This window comes from Anser anser (genome assembly GCF_964211835.1).
Source record: "Anser anser genome assembly, chromosome: 2".
Classification (NCBI taxonomy): domain Eukaryota; kingdom Metazoa; phylum Chordata; class Aves; order Anseriformes; family Anatidae; genus Anser; species Anser anser.
In genome coordinates, this window is record NC_139721.1 from 138,117,794 (window position 1) to 138,141,843 (window position 24,050).

Sequence of the window (24,050 nt, forward strand, 5' to 3'; positions counted from 1 at the left end):
AGGAAAGGAAGAAAATTAGAGATGTTTCCCATAAGTCACTACATGTAACAGTTTATTTAATTCATTTATGTGTGTAATGCTCTGTCAGTAATGGTAAGAACACATAATATTGACCATATGATTATCCTTGTGACTGCTATATTTGTTACTGCCACTTACTATTTGTAGTTCCAGTGTTCAGTGCCAGCAAATAACCCAGAAAATATGTTACTTGTATGCTTATTCTTACATCCTGCTGCAGATAAGTCATAGCCTTGATATACTACAAGTCTTAGCTTGTAGCAGGTAATACCCCGGATCTTCTCATCTAGCTAAGCTATTGCTTCTTACTCATGCTCAACTCTTGCTTCAGTGGGTTTTGAAACTGAAAATCCTTATTGCATTACTACAAAGTAGTAATTTCTTTTCAATACCACTGTGTCATTAACACCATACTTACTTTTAAAAGCTGGCTATATATTTGCTTAATATTAGAGCCATATTCTAGATTACCTCAGTCTTGAGTTCATCTTTCCAATATAATGGTGTCATTCTTTTTTTTTCTGTTGTTTTGTTTTGTTTTTGTGTGTGTTTGTGTGTGTGTTAAAGTTTGTTTTAAATGGCCGTAGAGGTTAATACGAATACGAGTTGAACAACCTGCTGCAAAGGAGCATGTCAGATGCTCCATGCTGACTCACATTTGTACTGTGGTAAATGTAAGGTACTTGGAAGTAATTTATCTTGTAATGAAGGAGGGGCAAAAAAACATGGATATTGTTAATGAAGTACAGCAGCTGGAAAGCTGTAACTAGTTTCTCTGCTTGAGTTCTGTGTCAAAACTCGATCTTCATATATATATTTTATTTAATTTCCTTTTTGAGGTCCAATAGTTCATTTAGGGTATTTGTGGCCTTCGGGATGTAGTTTCTGTGTGCATCATCATCTTGTTATTCACCCAGTGATATTCTGAGCTTATTCAAAATATATATTTTTTTCTTCCTTGAGCTGCAAATTCCAAATAGTTTTTCATCTGTGACCTAAGGAAACACTGTATTATCTTCTGTTCAAATATGTGAATTTCAAAACTTCAGCCCAGTCAATTTTATTGACTAGTTCCTGTACAGTTGGGTACTAGTTCAGTACAGTACAATAATCTGTGGAATTATCTTCACACTTGGAATCACTTAAATAGTATACTATATTTCAGTGTCGAGTATTACATTGTAAAGTTAAAAAGGAAAGCATGCTTGGATTAAGCCATACGCTGAGCTCCTATCAGACCTCAGCCAAAATTAAATACCACGTTGCTGTGGAAAATGTTCTTAAAAAACAGGAAGCCACATTTCCAAATCTGCTTTCCAAATTTGCTCTCTTCTTTTCAAAGGAAGTAATTTCACCAGTGAGCTGAACTAACTCAGGTGTGTGTGTATCTGTTTGTGTGTATATACACGTGTGTATATGTGTATATACGTATGTGTGTATATATATATATATATGATATTACCCACAGCATCAGTCAAGGTTTTCTTTATATATTTCATATGTATATATTACATTAATATATTTGAGTGTATTTATGATTATTGTGTTAAATATATTGTATTCTATTATATTTATAATAGTATTTATAAATATTTAGAATATAAATAAAACCTTGACTGATGCTGTGGGTTTGATTCAGGAAAGCAGGTTGCTATTAATAGCTAGTTACGGTTGGTTAATTGTTGATTATATTCTGAAAAATATGAACGTTTCTTCTTAAAAGATAGTGAAGGACCTAAATGAATGATCTGTTATAGAGGCATGTAAATCCGTACAAACATTGTCTATGAAATATCGACTGGCCTGTGGAGGCCCTTTTCCCAAGTTCTGATATTAAGAAGTATCCCTAGAGTGAAAAGGGACAACAACAAAGCTTGTTTCCTGCTATGTAGGACAGCTGGGATTCAGCTGCAATGGATCATCAAGGTACATACCATGGGCAGGGCAGCCAAGCAGTCCATGTCCTGTACAAGCCTCTTGACCTGTTTTCCATAAAATCTCCTCCATTAAGTCACAAAACAAAACAAAACAAAAAAGGAAAAAAAAAAAAAAGGCACCCAAGCAGGGAGTAGTGCAGTGGTGGCAGTCACACTGTCATAAAATAATTTAACCAGTTATATGATCAACGGAGATGTATGTGATAATGGAAACTGGTTGGTGGGTTGGTTTTTATGAGCTCAGTGAAACTGGACTGAGACCAATAAGAAACAAATCACGTGGGCTCATTGCTTTTCTGTGACAATCCAAGTCAACGCTGTGTTAACCAGCAACCTAAAGCCAAACAGGTTCTCTGCCTCCCAGCTGGCGTCCTTCATCCTGACCTCCTCTAAGCGATACAGATTCCAGTTTTTCTGGGCATGTATTACAGGCAGTATAAATGGTTGATAACTCAGGGTAGCTTTTTCCTTTCACTCCGGTTACTGCTGACATTGTCAGCTGTCACTGACCTTTTCTCGATTGCCAGCCTGTATTCCCTCGTAGTAAAAGGGACTTCTGAAGAAACAAGTGATAAATATAGATATGAACACTTACCTCGTTTCTAACACACGAGGGACTATTTCACTTTGCTGATAGGACCTCCATGCCCACTAATCTCCCATGATTTTTCTCAAAAAGTGCTTAGGCAGCTTTGACTCTGAAAGAAATTTATGTTTGGAGCTATGTAGCTGATAATTTTTTCAGATACTGCCTTGGAAAAATGTACCTGTTTTGAAGTGATTCATAATTCCAGGCTGAGTCTGAGGAGAACTGACAAAAAGTCTGAAACAAATAACTTCAATGGGTGCTAACAGGTGTCTGTTTTGAAAGCAAGGTGTTGAAAGCAAGTTACTGGAAAAAGATGATCTACACGGGTCAGTTGAGCTAAATGCTGGTTTAGTCAGCGCAATTAACTACTGAAAGGCTCAGATGTCTGAATATTGAGGGAATTTGGTAATCCCCAGCGCTCAAAATCCACCAGACTTGCTTTTCCACCAACCGGGGACATTGAATAGCATCCGATGTGTTACTTTTTATTTACTTATTGTTACACTCTTCTACCCTGAATCATATCTGTTTTTTGCTGTACAACTTCTGTTGTACAATAAAAAATTCACAAGGTATTTATGATATAACTTTTAGTTCTTAAGGAATCAGACTTTGTTCCATTTCCAAAGGGAAAAAAAAAAAAAGAAAGAAAAAGTTTCCAAGTCCATTTGAAATGAATCTAAAAGATAAGCATTATCTACTGAGACTTAGATTACATTAGTGCCAGTGTTTCATAATAGGCAGCACCAGCTAGAGCTCTGTTTGTCAGTGTTTTAAGCATGACAATTAACAGCTTGGATACAACACTATTTATTTATTTATTTATTTTTTAGCTTACATGAGATGTGAAAAGCACTCTGGATTTTAGTTTGGCCAAACAAGCTTTCGTGTGGAACAATCCATATTTAATGTTATACAGGGAGTTTCTCCCTTCCCCTCTTCTGGCATCAAGCAAGGAAACAAAGTAAATTCCTTCAGTCCAAATGTAAATCTTTTAGAACATAATTTCAAAACAAAAGACTTGCATGAATTTCATTTTTTCACAGGATATCTTACTCAAATTAACAGATAAGTGAGTAATATAATGCATATAATATGAAACAATATATAGTTCATCCTTTTAATCTATAATCTATCATTTGTTACCTAACATTTCATAACTTCTAGTTATTACAAAAATAGAAAATGCTGTATATTGCATAAGGATCTGACTGTGTGTGTAGTACTTAATACCTCCTAATCTCCTATGGCATTTATATAGGAGGGCAGGACCCTTTTCAGGAAGCTAAGCTAGCAACCGTATGATCATGAGCAATGCAGAAACCTGGAGGAGATCAGAATAAGGAAATTTCTTGCATGAATTAGGCTGGTATTTGCAGCATTAATCCTATGGAATGAAGGGTGGAGACGCGACTATACATTGCCAAAGTGACACCTAGGAATTCACTCTTGCACAAATCATTGGGAATAGCCCTTTTATAGCTGCTGCTTGAGAAGCTCAGCCAGCAGGACTAAGGCCTTTCACATCAGCAGACCTTCAATACATTTTGTTACAGGGTTTTGTACAGTCCCTATTGCATTTGTATGCCCTTTCTTAAAACAGGCTGTCTCTTAGCGTGATCATGGCTTCAGCTGTAAGTGTGGGTTAAGTCACGTATTTGGCATTGGGAGCAGAAGGGAGATGGCAGCTTGGTCACAGTGATAATGTCTGACTTCAGTGCACGCTTGTAATATACAATATATTTAATGTTAATTAACTAATGCCCAGTTTTGCCTCAGGTGCAAAATTTTGAAACATCACTTTTATAATAAGAAATATTTTTTCAGTTTTTTAGCAAGTCATAGATCATTGCTCTGTTGTATTAACACAGGCACAATGTGACAAGCACTTCAGTTCTCCCATCCTAAAGCAGACCAAAGGGCAACAATCTGTATAGGTATACCAGAGTGAAAATCTGTGGGCTGATGGTTAGCAGTACTCTCTCAGTAATGCATCACAGAGGTCTAGGATAAAATACTTTCCGATCCTCGGATAGTAGCTGGCAAAGAAATGGTAAATCAGTTTACTGGTATTTAGGTCACAAGTGCAAGTCAGCCTAATGGAAATGAAGTGTGAAAAATTCCTCCTCCAAATCCCCTAGCAGCTGGCGGAGCTTTTGTGAGACTCCCAGGTATGTGCCTCCCAGTAACGTGGTACAGCAGCTCTGGGTATCGACTGCAGTTAGATAACCAGGGCAGATTTTGTAGCTCTTAAGAGCACTGTCTCACACTAGCGCCCCAAAATATTTGGTTTTAATAACTTGAATTAGTTGAAATGATTTAGTGAAGAATGGTACTTCAGGAAAAAGGTCGTTTTGGAACTGCTCTGTGCGAAAAGACGACCTCCTCTTCGTAGGTCACCTAACACCAGCTCGTAAGGTTCTGCAAGCAATGACAACTGCTGGACTTAGGCAAAGGTACAGCACCATGGAGCTGCTGGAGGAGTGGATGCTGGCATGAGGTACATGAAAGATTATTAAGGTCATACAGCTGTTGAGTGATTTCCTTTACTTTCAGAGAGTGGCAGCTTTTGGAATAAAAAGCAAAATATTTGAACTCTACCCCCACCCCCCATCTGTGTCACATTATACAATTCCAGCATAAGGATACCTAGGATCAGGACCATCCTTACGGTTTTGTGGGATTTTCTATTAGGAAGATATTCGGACCCTTCAGATGAACCATATGAGCTTCAGAGCTTTTCCCCATTTCTGTAATTACTGCCAAGTTTCAGGAAACTAAGTAAGTTATTTCTCAATATACATTGCCTTGACAATATGCAAGCATTGCGTTAAAGCACCGCTTGAAAAAGTTCCTGAGAGAACAACGTGACCTTGTTGAGCTACTACACAGGTACAGCAGGAGCTTTTTGGTGCGTTACGTTTTACTCTGTGCCAGCAGCTGACTCTCAGCCCATTTTCTGAGGCCGATTTCTCCAGGCGTTGAAACCCCGCCGATTTCCTACACGTCTGAAAGCCCCCTTTTAGTTCTGAAGTAAAATATCCCTAATTTTAAAAGCGCATTACACACGGACAGGGGAAAGCAGCACTCCGCCGTCCCCGCGGCGGGCTTCCTCTCCTTCCTACGGCTCCTGGGCCGAAGGTAACCTCGCTTTCCCCGCACCGGCACCGCTCTGCCCCTTCCCAGCTGAGCCTTCCCCCGGGCGGCCCTGATCCACAGGCCCCGGCCCAGGCCCGGCCGGCACCGCGGGGCTGGGGGCGGCTCCCGGCGGCGCGGGCGCGGGGCCGGGGCCGGGGGCGCGGGGCCCGGGGCGGGCGGAGGGCGGCGGCTCCCGGCCCGGCGGCGGCGAGCGCAGGAGCCCCTCGCCGGAGGATGAGCGGCGGCGGCTGCTCCCCGGCGGCCCCGAGCTCGGCCCTGTCGGGCCGCGGCGCCCGCATCGCCGGGGCCGCCCCGGGGCTGCTGGACGAGGCCTTCGCCCTCTACCTCGCCGACCCCTTCGACCGGCAGCGCAACCCTGAGGTGCGGGGAGCGGCCGCTGCGCCGCGGGCGGGCTCGTCCCCGGCGTCCCTCAACGGCTTCGTCTCTTCCAGGGCGTGCTGAACCTGGGGACCAGCGAGAACGCGCTTTGCTTTGATCTGATAGAGGAGAGAGTAAGTGCTGCTGCTGCTGCCTGCCGAGCTGCCTGCCGGCCCCTCTCGGGCCCTGTCCGGGTAACAGCCGAGCATGGAAGTCACCTGCAGGGCAGGACGCCAGAGTCGCCCCAGATTTGTTAATTCCAGTTTATCTGCTGGAAAGCGAGATGTTCTGGCTCACGTGCTAGCAAAGCTAAGCCCTAGTCGCCAGACCACCTTCTGCAGGGAGCTATTTACCTCTTGCTTCTCCTCGCTTGCACGTGGCAGAGCCTTCGCACTAGTGCAGCTGGCGGCACCCCTGCACTGCTGGCGGTGGAGGACTGTGCATAGACTCAGTGTCCGGCTTGGCTGGCCGATGAGTGGGCAGGGCTGGCAGCTGGAGAGGAGCATTTTCTCAGGAATAAACCAAAATCGATGCCACAATGAGTGTAAGACAGAGCCAGTTTTCAGGAGAGAGACCTGCTCTGAGAGCAAGGAAGACACTGCTGATAATACAGCTGCTTTTCTTCTTAACGCTTAGGGTTACTGCCACTGTTTTCTGCTTGTTGAGAAGCTAACCAAAGCCATGTGCATTAAAGGCTGATGTCATAAATACTGAAAGAATTGTCCGGGCTTTGATATACCTTAGACGTGGTTGCATAATCACTGAAATGCAGCTAGTATGCTTCTCCTCAGTGTGGTATTCAAGACTTGATTTAATATATGACAGAACAAACTGATAAATAATGCCTTCATTATTTTTTTCCTTTGTTTTGATGAGGATTTAATGTTGTTTTGCGATATCTTAAAAAAGAGAAATTCAAAGAATGAACATAATTTTACATCACTATTTTTTATATTCTCCATTTCCTTATTGTTATTGAACAATTGGGGGAAAAAAAAAAAAAGTACGGTACAGCAGAACAGAAACTCCCAAGAACACCATGTTCTACAGTGTCTCTCTTTCATGTAACTAGCTCACAAGACCTGACATGAATTATCTGGAGCCTGATCTCTTCCAGTATTCTGATGCACAAGGTATTAGAAGGTGAGAAGTTCATTTTCGCATTTTTGACACTGCTTGTGCTCAGCACTGGTTATGGCTCATGTGAAGTAAGGTGTGGTTTCATTCTTTGGGCAAGCCCAAAGGAGAGGTGTGTTAATTTTAGCTGCGTGCTGACAAGCTTTTTGTTTGCCTGGCTTTTTGTTCTGTTTTCCTCCCCGTCCTTACCGTGCCAAAAAACACTCGGATCTCCAAAAGTCAATGATCTGGTGTCTCACTGGAGTGCAAGAGAGCGTGTATTGACATTTTTTCCAGAGCTAGTGATGGGTTGCGCCTGGAAGGATGTGTTCTAGGCATAGTGAGGGGGAAACTGGAGCTCTGTGGGCTGTAAAGAGTAGAGGTGAGGTATCAGCTCCCTGAGGATCATCAGGAGCTCCACCATGGTCCTTGCTAGGGCTGAAAGCCTGTCTTGATCTAAAGATTCTCGTTTACTCAGGTTCCACTGCTTCTGGTGCCCAAACCCCTGGTCTTTCTCCAAAAACATATTCCACTTAGGCTCAAATATACTTCTTGATTTTCTTGTTTTTTCCAGTGTGCAGAAATAGTAGTTGAGTCACAGTCACTTTACTCAAGGTAGCAGATGGCTCCTGTGTCCTTCTGTCTCATGAAATGTGGCACGCTGGATAGCTGAGGAAGTTATATTATTTGATCTGTAGGAAATACAAAATATTGAAGGCTTTTATAACAGAATGAATTATGCATTTGCTCTTTTTTTTTTTTTTTGGTAAACTTCATTTTTCCGTGCATATTTTCTGCTTTTTTTCTGAGAAATATGTAATTACATAATTGACTTTAATTTTGTGTTTTAGCTTCAGAGAAGAAATTGCCAAATTTCTAACTGACTATGCCAGAGCTGCAAAAGAACTTACTCCAGAAAACGTAAGACAACTGCTTTATCTTTGCATCTTATTTTTCTGAAACTGGTAAAGATGAGTTAATCTGAACACAAATGTCTGTAACATACTACAGGAGAGATAAATGCCAGATTTGCAAAAGTCTTGGTAGTGTTAATTTTCCATTTGAAAAAGTGGTCACTGCCTAACAATCAAGCACTTCATATGATAAGTGTAGTATTGTTGCTTTTTCACTCTATTATTTTGAATTTAGGCTAAACAGGTGCAGATATTTTTGCTAAGGAAAGCTTGATGTACTTTTTTTCAGATAACTGTTATGAATGGCTGTTGCGCTGTTTTTGCTATTTTGTCAACAGTATTATGTGACCCCGGTGGTGAGTACAAACCTGATTATTTTTGTTTGAAAGCATTTAAAAGTGAATATTAAGAGTATTGTGACTTAGGACAGCCTGCTTTTATTATACTTGCCTGAATGAAGCAAGGTGTGACATTTGTTTGTCCCTAGCAGGGTGTCTTTGAATTAATGCTTTGGTTATTTCTAGAAGGGTGAAAAATGTTTGAGGTATCAGCAGACTTTCCGGAATACATTGCTTTCTGGAATACAATCTGTATTTTTTTGAGAAAAGCGTTACAGGAAGAGAAGGGGATGAAGAAAATGCAAAGTGTACTTTGAGAAGTTACGAGAAGAGGTGGGAACCATGATGAAGCTGGAGGGAGCAGGCACACAGGGAGGGAGGTGGACTGGGGTGAAATCAGGGACCCCCGAGAAAATTTGGGTAACTGGGTAAAGAAAGCACACAGAAGGAATTTGGGAAAGGGGAATGGAGCTGCAGCAAGGGAGGGCCTCCCAGTCAGGAGCAGCGGTGAAGGGAAGCAGAGGTGGGGACGGAAGGCAGGAGCAGAGGCACGGGCTGCAGCCTGCGGGCAGCAAGCAGACAGCAGGAGGACAGAGCCCTGCAGTGGAAAATTATTTCCTCTGTGGTCCGAAGTGAGGAAAGCTGAGTAGGTGTGTGGCACAGCAGGGAACAGGGAACATCCACAAAGACCTGCCAGAAAAGAAGGGTGACCAGGATGAGTAACTCCCGTGCTGTGCCCCCTTATAGCACCCTACTGTTGGACACCAGGAGCCCTTGACGAGATTGGGGAGCAATGTGATGCGGTTCAATGACTTCAGCGTAGGTGGTAAAATCGCATTAATACAGGCAGCACGCTCTGTCCTCTCTGAAACCCTCTTACCTGGGGCCTTTGCAATATTTTCAGAAGAACACCAGGCTGGGACTACTTACGAACATATAAAATGAGGAGGGGAATGAGCTCTGCAGAGCTGTAGGCTTCCTTGGTGCAAGATGGCACTCTGGCAACCAGGAAGTAGTTCAGGTTTGCAGCAGTTCCCGATGAAAAATTGACAGAACATTAACAAAATACCTAGAGTAAGATCATTATTTGTCTTTATTAATAAAATAAATAAATAAATGCATAAATAGCACAGCTAGTTGACTAGGTCCATTCCCTTTTACTTATACAACTTACATGACCAAATTTGTATCTGCTATTAAAATTGCTAAGGAAGAAGACTGTGAAACAATTCGGGTTGACTGACAAGTACTAGATTTTCCATTTTGTTTAAATATTATATATATTTTCCGTTTTGTTTAAATATTGCTTTAGGCCACAGTGCTTTGAGATTAAATGCTATGTCAAATTCCTAGACTGTCAATTTAGTCTACTAGAGTGTAACAACATTTCTCATGAGAAATGTTAATTTCATTTTTTAACTTTTTTTAGATGGATATCTTATTCCAGCTCCTTACTATGGTGGTATAAATTCAAAAATGTGGCTATATGGTGAACTACAGCCTGTTCATGTGCCCTTGTTCAGTGAGGTAACGTTTTGGCTATTTGTATACTTTAACAGACATTTCACAAGGAGCAGTCCAAAAAAAAAAAATGCAAGGGAATACAAGGGAAAAAACAGGCCCAGTCTATCACTTTTAGAGAGTGTCTGCCTTTTTTTTCAGACTGCAGCATGACAGGCTGGTGTGATCAGATGTGTAGGATTACATTTCTTCTGTATAAGGCAACTCTTATGTGTTGACATGCTGAATTATAATTTGTGAGCTCTAAATCTGTCATTGCTACTCAGAGTAAATTTGTTCAAAGGATTTTTTTTCCCTCTTTTCCCCTTATTGAAACATATATCTACTGCAGAAGGTGTGTGACACTGGTTCCCCTTTTGAAAGCTCAGTAACCCACGAGGCAAGTCAAAGAGGGGCAGTATGGTTTATAGGCCCAAATGATGCATTCAGAGAAAAAACAACAAACAAATAAAAACATGAGATTTCAAGTATGCAGGTTCTGTAAGTTGCTGATGGTGTAGTCTTGGGTATGTGCAACATTTAAAAACATAATAGTTGAGCTATATAGAAAAGACTGCTCTTAGTTTCATATTCTGAGCTGTTGTTTGAGCTGATGTTTTCCTCCTTGAACCAGTGCCATCAAAAACTTTTGTTTGTTTAACATTTTTGTTTTATGAAAGCCAGTATCAAGTATATTTTCACTAGGTGGGAGTGTTTCTTCAGTCTTCTTTTTTTTGTTCTTGCCGATTTTTTTTCTCCTGTAGGTGACTGATGAAGAAAGTCACCCTTTCCAGTTAACAGTTGAAAAATTGGAAGCTGCGTTACAGAGAGCTAAAAAGCAGGTAACAATAACAGTGATTTCTGATTTTTCGTATTTTCCTTATTTTGTAAGCAGCATATATTCTCAGTATCGAACCATTTGTACGTTTTCATCTGTGCAGATTTTCTGTCATGTGACTGGGGTGGGTCCAGCTCTAGCAACAGGAATTGAATTTATTTTTATAATCCGGGCAAAACGCAATAGCAAAATGCAGAGACACTCTTTGCTCTGTTTTATGAAGAACAGATCTTAATATATCTTTCAAGACCACGTCTCCTACTCAGCAGATTTCAGTGGAACTCCAAGTGTTGTAAAGAAGTTATTGTTCTGATCATAAGAAGAGAGAATATGCTACTGTAATGACCCATGCAGTTAATTAAAGAAAGATGTTGAATGTTCTTTTGAAGAAGGCTCTTCTGAGTTCCAGCTAGCAAAGAGGACTGAATACACTGTGCCACAGCATTGCGGGAAACTTGGTGGGGCCAGGGGGGCCGCCGCAGGACTTTTCTGCCACTAGAAAGGCTCCTTGGAAAATGTAGTTTTTCCAAAATTTAGGAAATATCATTAGTTCAAAATTCTTAGCATTTTTAGTCATTTTATTCCGACTGGGATTGCATAAATGAGGGTATTATTCATCATATTGCTTGTCATGTACATTTTTATTTTTTTAACTTTCTGTCTTTGAAACTGCTTTTCTTCTCTACAGAAATGGTTGGGGTTTTTGAGTGGCCACAAAACAGTGTTCACCAATATTTCAAGTTAAAATTTGTCCTGTTCTTAGTGTCTTGATATTCATAATCCACGAACTTCATGGAAAATTATAAATGTGCTTAACTATTGTGCTCTTCCTTGAAAAGATCCTGCGGAGGAAGCACAGGATGAATAGTAACACATTTTATCAAAGATGTGGTGACGGTGGTAGTGATGTTTAAAAAAGAGTAAGTGGGACAGACTTGTTATGTTCTCTTCCAAGATAGAAAATGAGGTTTAACAATAGATAAAGCATACAGGTACAGGTAGGGACACTTATAAAGGTCAATTAGAAATAAGGTCACGTATAGAAAAGTGGACATTTTGGATACACAGGAATGTGTGCATAGCTTTTTTTTTCTTTTTTTTTTTTTTAAGATCTCTCAAAGCTCTCCTAGTTAGCTAACTGCTTCATCAGCATGGTGCCTATGTTTAGACACCATCTGTATGTCTATGTCATCTGTCTGTGCCTTTGCCAGCCTGTGTGAGACTGAGCATGCAGATGCCTACCACTCGATCCTCGCCAGGGCGGTGAGCTAGCATCCATACTCTCCTACTGTGGCATGAGCTGTCTGGACGAGGTGCTGAATCGCAAAGCAGGTTCACTCTTTTGAGATCTGCAGATATTTGTCATCCTTCTAGAGCTGAAACTGTCCTCACAAATGTTCTCTCAAACATCTGTTTGGATACACGTAAAGTGACAAACAGCTGGGTGAACTAGACTGGAACAGCACTTGAGAATCTGCCATCCCACAGCAGCTGTTCCCAGGAACACTGATGCCTCACTCAGCATCTTCTGCTTAATACATGTCAGATGTCAAATATGCTAAACAGGCTATCCATGCAAGGAGTACTGGTGGAAAAGTGGTTTGTGCGTAGTATTTTCATCTTACTTTGTTTCCAATGAATTTCTTCCTGTAGCTGGAATCAAAGACAATAAACTGTAAGCTCATTTCTTGTTCGGTTCTTGTTCACAGTAACCATTCATGTTCAGACAAATTGCATGCAGGGGGGAAAACAAGTATCAGTGCTTCCGCCTAATTTAATTTTATCTCCTGGAGTTCTTCTGAAGCTGCTTAATGCAAATAATCTCCTTCGGAGAGACTTAGGATGGACTGAGAATTTGCAGTGTGTCAGGTTTTCTAAAAATCAAATAAGCTGAAACAAAAAATATTAATTTAACTATGAATTTGTTCCGTGTTGATACATTTGAAGTCTTGAAAGTTCCCACTGCAGCCATTACACTATTTGACTGCTTACAATAAAAATATATTTGCCATGTACAGCTTGTGTTAATATACGTTCCAGATACTTTAGCAAATAGGAAATAGATGATTTTCTGAAAATACCAGTAGGGTTAAAAACAATTCTTTATGTTTGTATTTGTAGTCTAATTTTCAATCAAGTGGGACTCTTCTTATTACACAGTAGAATATTTACAATCTCTAAGAATAGTTGAATAAAAAAGTTAACTTCTGTGGAGAGAGAATTTCCATTACAGAAATTCTACACAGTTGATAAATATAACTTAAAAAGTAGCTGTTTGCCCAAGACCCCCTTTGGTTGCTCTGAACATAGAACATCATGTAATTCAATTCTCAGTCTCTGATTTCTGCAGATTCTGTTACTTGTTTAAAGAAAAAAGCAACATTGAAAAGTTAATTACTTGGCAGGTTATTAGATGCCAAAGTCCAATTCTGTTCAGCTTCCCTAATGTTTATCTATAGTAACTTTGCTCAGTCTTGGTGAATTATTTTGGAAGTGTATCTATAGAACCAGTGTTAATTCCTGCAACATCATAATCTTGCCTGTTGGTATCAATGGGTGTTGCAAATGATCATTGATCTGATTTTCATTTACTAATAAACTATTTAGTATGGTCTCGGGGTTTTATTTGATAAATCACCAAATAAGGTCTGCAGCTGAAAGCTTAGTCTGTATGTTAATTATAACATGTAATTAAATAATTTTCCAACTGAAATAACTTTCCACTGAAGGATTGGAACACACTTACTCACTACATCCTCCCTAGCCTTCAGTTTGGTGTCTCTGGTGTCCCCAGCTACTGGTTTTTCTTTTCTCAGGGCATCCGGGTCAGAGCATTAATCCTGATCAACCCTCACAATCCCTTAGGGGACATTTACCCAGCACAGTTACTGAAGGAATGTCTAGAGTTTGCACACAGGTTTGAACCCCAGTGCTATTTGTTTGGTATTTAATTTTCCATTATGCAATATAGCAGTGTTGTGGTTTAACCCGGCTGGCAGCTAAACACCACACAGCCGTTCGCTCACCCTCCCCCCTCCCTCTCTGGGATGGGGGAGAGAAACGGGAAAGTGAAGCCTGTGAGTTGAGATAAAGACAGTTTATTAAGACAGGAAAATAATAATAACAATAATAATAATAATAGTGATAATGGTAATAGTATTAACAATAATAATGTGTAAGAAAACAAGTGATGCACAATGCAATTGCTCACCACCCGCTGACCGATGCCCAGCCTATCCCCGAGCAGCCGGCCCCCCCATCCCGGCCAGCCACCCCTATATATTGTTTAGCATGACGTCAGATGGTATGGAATACCCCTTTGGCCAGTTTGGGTCAGCTGTCCTGGGTCTGTCCCCTCCCAGCTCCTGCTGCACCCCCAGCCTGCTCGCTGGCAGGACAGAGCAAGAAGCCGAAAAGTCCTTGGCCTGGTGTAAACACTGCTCTGCAACAATTAAAACATCAGCATGTTATCAGCGCTCTTGTCATCCTAATCCAAAACATAGCACCCTACCAGCTACTATGAGCTACTTAACTCTGTCCTAACTGGAACCAGGACAAGCAGTGATGCAAAATCACCGTTGATGATCTCCTGTTCTTTGTACACGTTCTGAAGAGGTGGTGTGCAAGGTTCTGAGCGTGGCTTTTGTGTAACTATCCTTTTTGCTTGGCTTTTTTGGGAACACTAGAATAAATTGCTTAGGATGGAGTCCAACTGTTTGCTTCGGAATGAAATACTGTTGTATCTTTTCTCAGCATGACCCATGGATTTCAGGATGCAATCAGCATCACCTCCACTATTTGGGTGTTTAAAAGTGTTCTGCAATTTATTCAGTATTTCTAAACACACGCATGGCTTGTTAGTGTCGAGTATGACAACATGGCTTACCATTTACTGCTGCTTTCACATGAAAAGTGTATTAGAGAGTTATCTTAAGTGGATGAGAAGTCTTATTTTTTAATCTAACATCTGCATTTGGGCTCAAGTCTCACTAAACAAATTTTGCAGGGCAAAGGGATTTTATAATATATTGTTGTGTTCGCTTGAAGCTGTAAATAAGAGTTGGATGAGACCACAATATGCCTGAGAACCTTTGGATTGAACGTGCTGTTGGATTTTGTTTCAGATGTAGGGAATGTCATTGCTGCTGAGAAATATAGAATATGTATAGATAGATGTTGGTAATGAGCAAGTGCTCACAAAGTGTCTTGTGACCGTAAAACCTTGTGACCTCTCTGTAAAATTGGTATGGTGGATATAATAGCAAATAGGCATGCTTATGGTACTACATGGCAGTAGTTAAGTTTATATATATATATATATATATGCAAATAGATTTCCTTTGCATATGTTAACGTGCCTGTGTTTTTCTCTATATAGATACGAATTGCATGTAATAATGGATGAAATATACATGCTGTCTGTTTATGGTGATGTCACCTTTACCAGTGTTCTTAGCTTAGAAAGGTAAGTGTGATTTCTTAGCAGGGGTTAGAAGATATTTCATCCTGAATGGAACCTATGCCATTTTTTTCAAATTTCTGGTTAGCTAGTGTAACTGTTGTAGTTCTAACTCATATCCAAGTCTCTGTGACTTGATGAGACTAGTTAATCTAGGATCTTCGTCCTAGACTGACAGATGGCAGATCTCCTGCTTCCAGCTAATCTCCGTGGTATGGTAATAGTAATCAAAAAATATCAGAGCCCTTAATTATCTTGCCACTGCTTTTTTGTTATTGTTGTTGCCTGGCCTGAGTACAAGGTTCTCATTGCAGTGCTCAGAAGTTGCCTAAGGTTGTGCAAGTCACCCGCTATAATGAGCCTCCTTCCTGACAAGTATGCTGTTGGGTTCTTAGTTTCCTCTGACAGCTTATGAAAAGAGTAAAGATTTCAAGAATATTTAAACCGATTGGTATCCGATCAATAAAACTTCTTTCCCTGAAAGTATGTGATCGTCTTTGTATAACTGCATAAATCTCACACTGAGGGGAAATTTCCAAGTCCATCCAAATACAACCAAGCACAGGGAGCCACTGGGTATTGTCATCCACACAAGATCATGAACCATAAATAAAGCTTTAAAAACTGTTGTTTTTGTGAAAGTTCACCCAGCTTCCTTAGCCTGAAGAAGGGAGTTTCCAGCCTCAGGCCTATTTACACAAAGTTAAACAAAGCACAAAAAATATCTTCTTCAGTAATCCACTAAAGTGTATTTGTTTAGTTGTAAACACATGATCTAAAATGTTCACTTGTAAATACATGAGCTAAAATGTTCACGTCTCCTTTCCCTAGCCCGAAGTGCAGCAGAGTTGAGCAAAGAATTCCTCTCCAGCAAGAGCCACTTTGCATCCCCTATTGAAATACTGCTTTTGTTTTAATATTGGTGTGACTGTTGACTATGCAGTGGGATTTTGGGAATTGTAACTGGACTGTTATATCTTAGTGGAAATCCTTTTCTGTTATAAGAAGTCAATGCCTGAGCACTTAGGAGATCAGTGTCATAGGATAATATTTTGTTACAAGGACGCTGAAAAAAGCCATGTCACGTGAAAAGGTTATATACTAATTTTACTAAAAATGAATGATATTTTTACAAATTTAAACATTTTGCAAAGATCACATAACTTGTTCTTCTGTAACAAGTCCTCTTTTGTCATTCAGTTTACCAGATCCAGAACGTACTCATTTTATGTGGGGTTTTAGCAAGGTAGGTCAAAATATTATCTCTGTGTTTTAATTTATTTCAGCACAAAAATCAGTTGGCCTGTTTGAACATAAATTGTATTATAGATACAAAGGTGAGCTTTTCTTTGTTTATTAATTTGTTTTCTCCTTTGGTGTTCTAAAATTTGTTATAATTCAGAGTTTCTTATGAGCAAAAATTTCCATAGCCAGTCATTTGTTCTGCAGTCCTTTCAGGCTGGCATAGATGATGCCTCCAATTTTGTGTGGAGAATATTTTCAAGGATTTCATGTTGGAGGTGAACATTTGATGTACTACGTATAATCTGACATCTCCTACTACAGACAGGGATTCATTTGATACTTCAGTGGTTAGGCAGTGTTCTGGCTGTTTGTTTGTTTTGCTGTCATTTTTGGATGGAGCAGACTCCTGCACTGTACATTAAAATGATCATTTCTAGAAACGGCACAGTATGTCAGTATTTTTAACTTTAATCTTACCGCATATCCTATATTTCTTGGGCTTGATCTTTCATTCTCTGTGTGGCTAACAACTTTCTTGTCTTTAATGGGAATTCTGCTCAATGAGAAGCTAAATGCTAGATTCATAAATATTAAGCATCTTTCATCAGCGTTAATGCAGAGATACAGTAAGAGCTGGATTTTATAGATACTGTTTTCTACCAAGCTGGTAGTGCAGGCTAAGCAACTTGCAATAAGAGAATTCGGGATTTCATGCCTTGCACACTGAACCATATGGCTTCCTACTTAGGGACTCACTGAAAGTTTATATTAGTAACTATATGCTATTGCATCCTTACGTAGCTTTTGGAAACACTTCTGAACAGTGGCTGTTGCAGAACACAGACTTCCATAGGCACTATTGACAAAACTTATCCCAAATGTATTCCAAATTTATTCGCTGTATTTGCTTGTCTGTTCTCAGTAGTTTTTGGATTCTTACTGTGTTATCAAATATTATTGCAGGATAGGAAAGCTATTTGGCCAAACTGCTGATGGGCTAATATAGTTTTTTGAGATCTTTTTTCCTCTGTATCACAATGACTTTAAACATGGTGGCTTGATAAAGCACAAGCATAAAGTAAAAAATATACCTCTGTCTTCTTTTTGTCCTCAAAGGATTTTGGTATGAGTGGTATCAGAGTTGGAGTACTGTACACCAGAAATCATGAAATTCAGAAAGCTGTTAATCAGCTGGCTGTCTTCCATAGCTGTCCTGGACCTGTTCAGCATGTTCTCAGTCAATTCCTTAAAGACAGAGGTTAGCCACCCTAGAAATGTTTCCATTGAGCTGTTTTCATTTTGTTTTTCCGTTACAGAAGGAAGTAAAATAGGATTATATTTTTCTTGTTTTGATAGATTGGATGGATAATGTGTTTTTTCCCACCAATAAAAAGCGACTTAAGGAAGCACAGAATCTCCTAGTGGATGGACTTGCAGATATTGGAGTACCCGTGCTCAAAAGTTCAGGAGGACTCTATGTGTGGGCAGACTTCAGAAAAGTATGTGAGAAGCTTAGAAAGTGGTGGGGATGTGGAAGTTGGAAATGTGAAAATTACTTGTGTATGTTGTTACATGCTTTAATACCAGGTCCTGAAAAATCCTTTCAAATAATTTGTATACTTGTTCAATCTTTAATAGTATTTTTTTTTCTTCTTGTAGTTCTTAAAATCACAGACATTTGAAGCTGAACTCGAACTATGGCAGAAGCTCCTTGATAAAAAACTCCTGATTAGTCCTGGAAAAGCTTTTTGTTGTTATGAGCCTGGATGGTTTAGATTGGTTTTCTCCAATTCTGTAGATAAGATTTACTTATGTAAGTTGGTTTACTTCTAACATGTCATGTGATAGCATGCAAGTTCTGGGAGATGATAATATTACAATAATGAATTCAAATCTACTTGTCCCTTCTCAGGTTGTAAGGGTCATTTTATTATAGTTTGTAGGAAATGGGAAATACTATGTTGGCTCAGAGCATAGATTACAAAGCACTTCTGTTGGGTTATGTGAAACCTTTAAAATTCGCAAAATTTCATTTTAAGTTGTTTTTCCTATATCAGGAGTCAGGCAGTCAAATTCTTTGTCAAAGGCTCACTCCTCTTGAAGATTACCCTTTATATCAAGTGGGAATTCCCCAGCACCACAAATATTTATGTGACTCGTGGGATATGTAAAAAGTTATCCATCCTTTATGCTGTAAAATACTTTTTGAATGAATGCTGTATGTTTTTGGTAAAAGAGATGACTGGGAGGTAATTGGGAGCATTTAGAGTAATAGAAAAATGAAGGTTGAAAGAGAAATTGCAAGGAAAAGGGAAATCATCTACACCTTCCCCGTCAAAGCAGGGCTGGATGCCAAGATTTACTGGGGCCTTCTCCAGTCAAATTTTGGGACTGTCCAAAGGTGGAGAATAGAGAGCCACACTGAGCAACCTGTTCCTGTATTAATTTAGCCATTCTCATGGTGAATTTTCTTTCCCGTGTGTTTTTAGAGAACAAAAGAAAACATTTATTTAAGAGAAAAAAAGCTTGAACTGAGATGTTTTTTGGTTTCGCAGGTATTAAGAGACTTGAAGAAATGCTACACACCAATGATGCTGAACCATTTGCAAACAACGCATCCTCATTAACAAAATACTTAGAGCAAGTTCATTATTTGTCATTATTATTAAAATAAATACATAAATGCATAAATAGCACAGCTAGTTGACTAGGTCCATTCCCTTTTACTTATACAATTTCTATGACTACAGTAGGCCTTAGGATCCCAAGTGAACGTGATAGTTGTGCTCTTGATAGTAATATGGCCTTTGTCCTCTTCTTCATGGCATTTAAGCTTGGCAAGCTTACACTGTTCATGCTGAGAACATCAAGGTAAATAATCAGCAATAAAGTTTATAGAATCATAAAATAGCGGAGGTTGGAAGGCGCCTCTGGGCACCGTCCGGTCCAGAACCCCTGCATGGAGCAGGGTCAGCCTCCAGCAGGATGACCAGGACTGTGTCCACTTGGGTTCTGAATATCTCCTAGGACGAAGGCTTCGCAGCCTCCCTGAGCAGCCTTTCCCAGTGTGTGATCACCCTGAGAGTAAACAGGGTTTTTCTTATGTCTACAGAGTTTTCTTGTCTCCTTTTCTGCCCGTTGCCTCTTGGCACTGGATACCCTTAGAAGAGCCTGGCTCCATCTTCCCTATGCCCTCTTGTTGGGTATTCACAGAGAGTGGTGTTAGCCCCCCAAACCTTGTCTTCTCCAGGCAGGCTGAAGAGCCCCAGCCCGTGGCCTTTCCTCCTATGGCAGATGCTCCTGCCCCTTTGGCATCCCTGCGGCCCCCTGCTGGAATTATTCCAGTAGGCCCGTGTCTCCTTGTACTGGGAAACCCAGAGAACCATTCAGCCCGGAGAAGAGAAGGGTTGGGGGGGGGGGACTCATAAATGTATAAATACTGCAGAGAGGATGGAGCCAGGCTAGATAAGAAGATAAAAAAGATTTGTCAGAAAACTTGTTCTTCATCAGCAGTGAGGAAAAATCCCACCACATATCTCAGCCACTATAAGGATGCACTAGACCATACCCTTTGACTTCTGAGCTGTGTGCAAGTGATCCTGCTGGACTACTCAGGCATGTGCGTCTCGTTGCTTCTCAGTAGGTGTGTGTGAGTGCGTACAGTCTAGGAGAGAATTAGTGGGGGGTGGGTAAAACCAATCTCTTCAGAGATTTGTTAAATAGATTCCCCCCCGATGTCACACTGGCCTTTGTTACACTGTTTTCTAGAAGAGCACAAGACACTGTATTGTTGCTTCTAGTTCCAAACCAGCACTTGATCAGACAGAAATGTTGTTCGCTAAATACCAAGGTGAACTTGCGACGTCCTCATATCAAGGTCTCCACTTACCTATGGCTCATCTTGAGTCATTGCAAATAGACTAAGCTTGCCTTTACAGCCTATAGAGGAAGGGCATCACAATATAAATTCCCGTAATTATCCCATGGCACTTGTCACTAACAAGAGCCTGATATGGATACATTAATTTTTCAACATACCATTTCTGCTTATCTCAGCAAGGGAGTGAACAAGTCACAGCTGGGATCTGCAAACTTTGCGGGTAGGCAAGAAGCAGTTGCTTTTGGTTTTGTTTTGGCCAACATATCTGTGGCATCTATTTGCATTTCCTCCACAGTGTGCGATCGGTTTCATCAGAGTCAGTGATCGTAGAGAAGAGAAGGGCAGAAAACCTCAGGGCTTACCTAGCAGCAATCCCTTACTTAGCAGCTTAGAAACAAAGTCTAGGAACAAAGATCTAAGAAGGCAGCAAGTGTGAAACAGGAGGTGTTGGACTCGGCATCGTGGAAGGCTGCTTGCCTTGCTGCAGACACCGCACTGCCACCCCACCCTTGGCTGTAAGCAAGACATTAATAAAGGTAAGTTTTTCAAGAAGCTTTACTACCTGATATAGTTGCTTACCACCTCTTCTGATGTACTTCTGAATGTGTATTTAATTCTTAAACACGTATGCCACAACTACTGTGTGCAGTCAGACATCACAGCTAGCTCGTACATCCAGTGCAGAAGGGAGAGGTGCACGGAGATCACCCAGGTCTCCAAGCTAAAGGACTTGTCTTTGAGACAGGCTGGCAAAGCTTTCCCTTTGCCCCATTCGCTATGCTGTCTGCAGCTGATTGTCATTTTGAAGTTAATACCCACAAATTGTTTTGTCATATTTTGGAAGGTGTGAAATAGAGGGAAAAAACAGCACAGACAATGCAGTGTGAGAACTGTAAGAATGAAAGGCCTGAGTATCGGAAAAGAACTTGGACGGAGGAAGCCCCTAGGAAGCGAAATAATGAAGACCTCCTGACGTACTACCTACGTCTTCAGTATGCAAAAAAGAGATGTTTACGTGCAAACCAGAACACCAACTATTTCCCTCTGCTTCGTTCTGACTCCATAATTAGAGGTAGGTGGAAAATGCTTATGTATGCAAAGTCTCGCAATTTCAGAAATAAATATTCTATGACTAACAGGACAGGGTAGTTTTGCTTTAATTCTTAGTGGCTTGCAGAAATCTTGGCTTGGAAGATGGAAGATAGAGGTTCCCAAATCCCGCCGACATATTTCAGATCCATTGCCACAAGCTGCCTTAAAGCATGATTTTATCAAAGTGTGATCTTAGTAGAAAGAAAGGGATCATCAACTGTAAAAGACACTACGCAGATTGAAAAGGATTATCGGGGCTTTACCTCCTGAAGACAAAAATATGAATTCCTATTGATGTCACTTAGGGAAAGACTTGTGTTAAGAAAAAAGAAAAAAAAGTGTGTATTTTGAACCTGGGTCAGTTCTCAGAGCCAGCTTAAAACAAGGAACAATGATACTGATACAGAGAGAGGTGATGTTCTTCAGCAAAGATGTGGTCACAAGGACTATGAAGGCAGGTTGTGTGGGGGCAAGGCAGCAGGAACCTCTGCAAGCAGTTGTGCCCCTAAAGAAAACCTGAACAGCTTCCTGAGAAAAGAGGAATACTCCTTCTGTGCTCTCCCTGAATGGAAGAGTTCAGATGATTCTGAAGGAGCCCATGTTGCCATACAGAAGCAAACAGATGCTTAGGTTCACTGCTGTGAGTCAGAGAGAGGGCCAGCGCCCAGCATTGCAAAATTTTGTAGTTTTCATATAAAAACAGACTCTCTGTCCACTGCTGGGTTCCAATTATATTTATTTTTCCATTCAACAGACATGGAAGTACTTCAGGAGTTCATCAAGAAGTATGAACCACGTGGAGCCCGTTTTATCAAAGAAGAAGTTGTTATCATCAGTGAAGACTAAATAAAGTTCGCAAACCAAGATCATCAATGTACCCTTACTGCGATGGAGACTCAAACGAAGTGGATGTGCTTCCAGACGGTGGAGATGACCAATTTTAGTTACTTACATAAATTTGGAGAGACATACTTAAGTAGATAGGAGATGTACTAATTCCATCTGTGTGATAATTGATTAAAACTGTAATTTGGTTGTATAATCTTTCTAATCCAACAACTGTGGAGAGCAGGTAAAACTACAGTACTACAGCTACACATATTTTTGTTCCCACTACTGTAAGACGAGGAAGGACTTTGTTAATCAGTATATACAAAATACCAGTAACCGCAATAAATGCGTCCAGTCTGCATTTCCCTTCTCTTTCCAGCATTTCTTTTGGAGAAGAAAAGCTTGAACCGAGATGTGTTTTGCTTTCTCAGGTATTAAGAGACTTTAAGAAATGCTGCACACCGATGATGCCGAGCCAGTTGCAAACAACACATCCTTTCCTGCCAACACTTCATGCAATCCAAAAAGCATGCACTTCTTCTGGCAACCCTTCAAACACACCACGCGATGATGTCTCCCAGCTAAAAAATACACTTGTTTATTAAAATCATACATGCATTTAATGATTTGATGAAATTAATCACGTTTATGTTTACTAAAGGAGTGTGTGACTTCAGTATCTTCCTCTGTAACCTTGCGTAACAGTCTCGTTTTGCTGTGACTTGGCATTACTAAATTTGCAAGTGGACGTGCTAAAATGGACTTGAAGGAAACTGAGCCTCCTGGGTGTTCTGAAATTCGCCCCTGCTAAGTACAGTCCTCAGTTTTATTCCATTTCAAGTATGCTAATCGTCAGTGAAATCAGTAAGTCTTACATATATATTTGCACATTGTTGGATTATGGAATTTGGAACACACTGGCAAAAATTGGTACGCAGATTACTATATTCTAGGGACTCTATACGTTAATCAGGAGACTGAACATACTGATCAGGTGATATTTAAATTTTGTTAATTTTTTGTTGTAGCTGGCAAAATGTCTTTGTATATTCTTGGGATCATATGCATCTTACGACATCATATACATCTTTCTGTATACGCCTGCTAGTGAGGACTGTTTGAGAAAGCCTTCAGATTTTTGCCTTCCAGGCTCCCCTTCAGATTACATCTGTGTGCCTGTATTCACTGCAAACTATCAGCCTCTTCAACCATATTTTCATACATTAAATGCAATAAAACCTTGTTGATCTGTAACATATGCTCATTTGACAGAGTCAAAGGGAAATTATTTTTTCTTCTTCTTTTTCACTTTCTTTCACTTTCATTTCATTTTCTTTCTTTCTGTATTTCATTGAATAATTTGCAGAATTATTTCACAGTTTGCTGCATGATTTAGGTTTGGTGGGCAAAATCAGGAACTGCAGAATTAAGACACTGCTTCATTGGAGTGTGAGCGGGAGGATCCCAAGTGAACGTGATAGTTGTGCTCTTGATAGTAATATGGCCTTTGTCCTCTTCTTCATGGCATTTAAGCTTGACAAGCTTACACTGTTCATGCTGAGAACATCAAGGTAAATAATCAGCAATAAAGTTTATAGAATCATAAAATAGCGGAGGTTGGAAGGCGCCTCTGGGCACCGTCCGGTCCAGAACCCCTGCATGGAGCAGGGTCAGCCTCCAGCAGGATGACCAGGACTGTGTCCACTTGGGTTCTGAATATCTCCTAGGACGAAGGCTTCGCAGCCTCCCTGAGCAGCCTTTCCCAGTGTGTGAT

At 40.4% G+C, this 24,050-nt stretch overlaps 1 protein-coding gene across 1 annotated transcript; it reads left to right on the plus strand.

Moving 5' to 3' along the window:
- Nucleotides 1–4,169: 4,169 nt before the first annotated feature.
- On the plus strand, nt 4,170–22,745 carry LOC310895555 (1-aminocyclopropane-1-carboxylate synthase-like protein 1; the record flags this gene model as incomplete). Its single annotated transcript, XM_083827024.1, has 17 exons — nt 4,170–4,181; nt 5,623–6,066; nt 6,138–6,257; nt 7,136–7,206; nt 8,031–8,100; nt 8,383–8,449; nt 9,861–9,958; nt 10,696–10,773; nt 13,586–13,686; nt 15,148–15,234; nt 16,429–16,474; nt 17,590–17,731; nt 17,830–17,972; nt 18,133–18,286; nt 19,029–20,889; nt 21,198–21,425; nt 22,200–22,745. 15 exons carry the CDS (start codon nt 4,170–4,172, stop codon nt 19,145–19,147), a joined length of 1,752 nt encoding a protein of 583 aa, XP_083683150.1. The 3' UTR covers nt 19,148–20,889; nt 21,198–21,425; nt 22,200–22,745.
- Nucleotides 22,746–24,050: the final 1,305 nt, after the last annotated feature.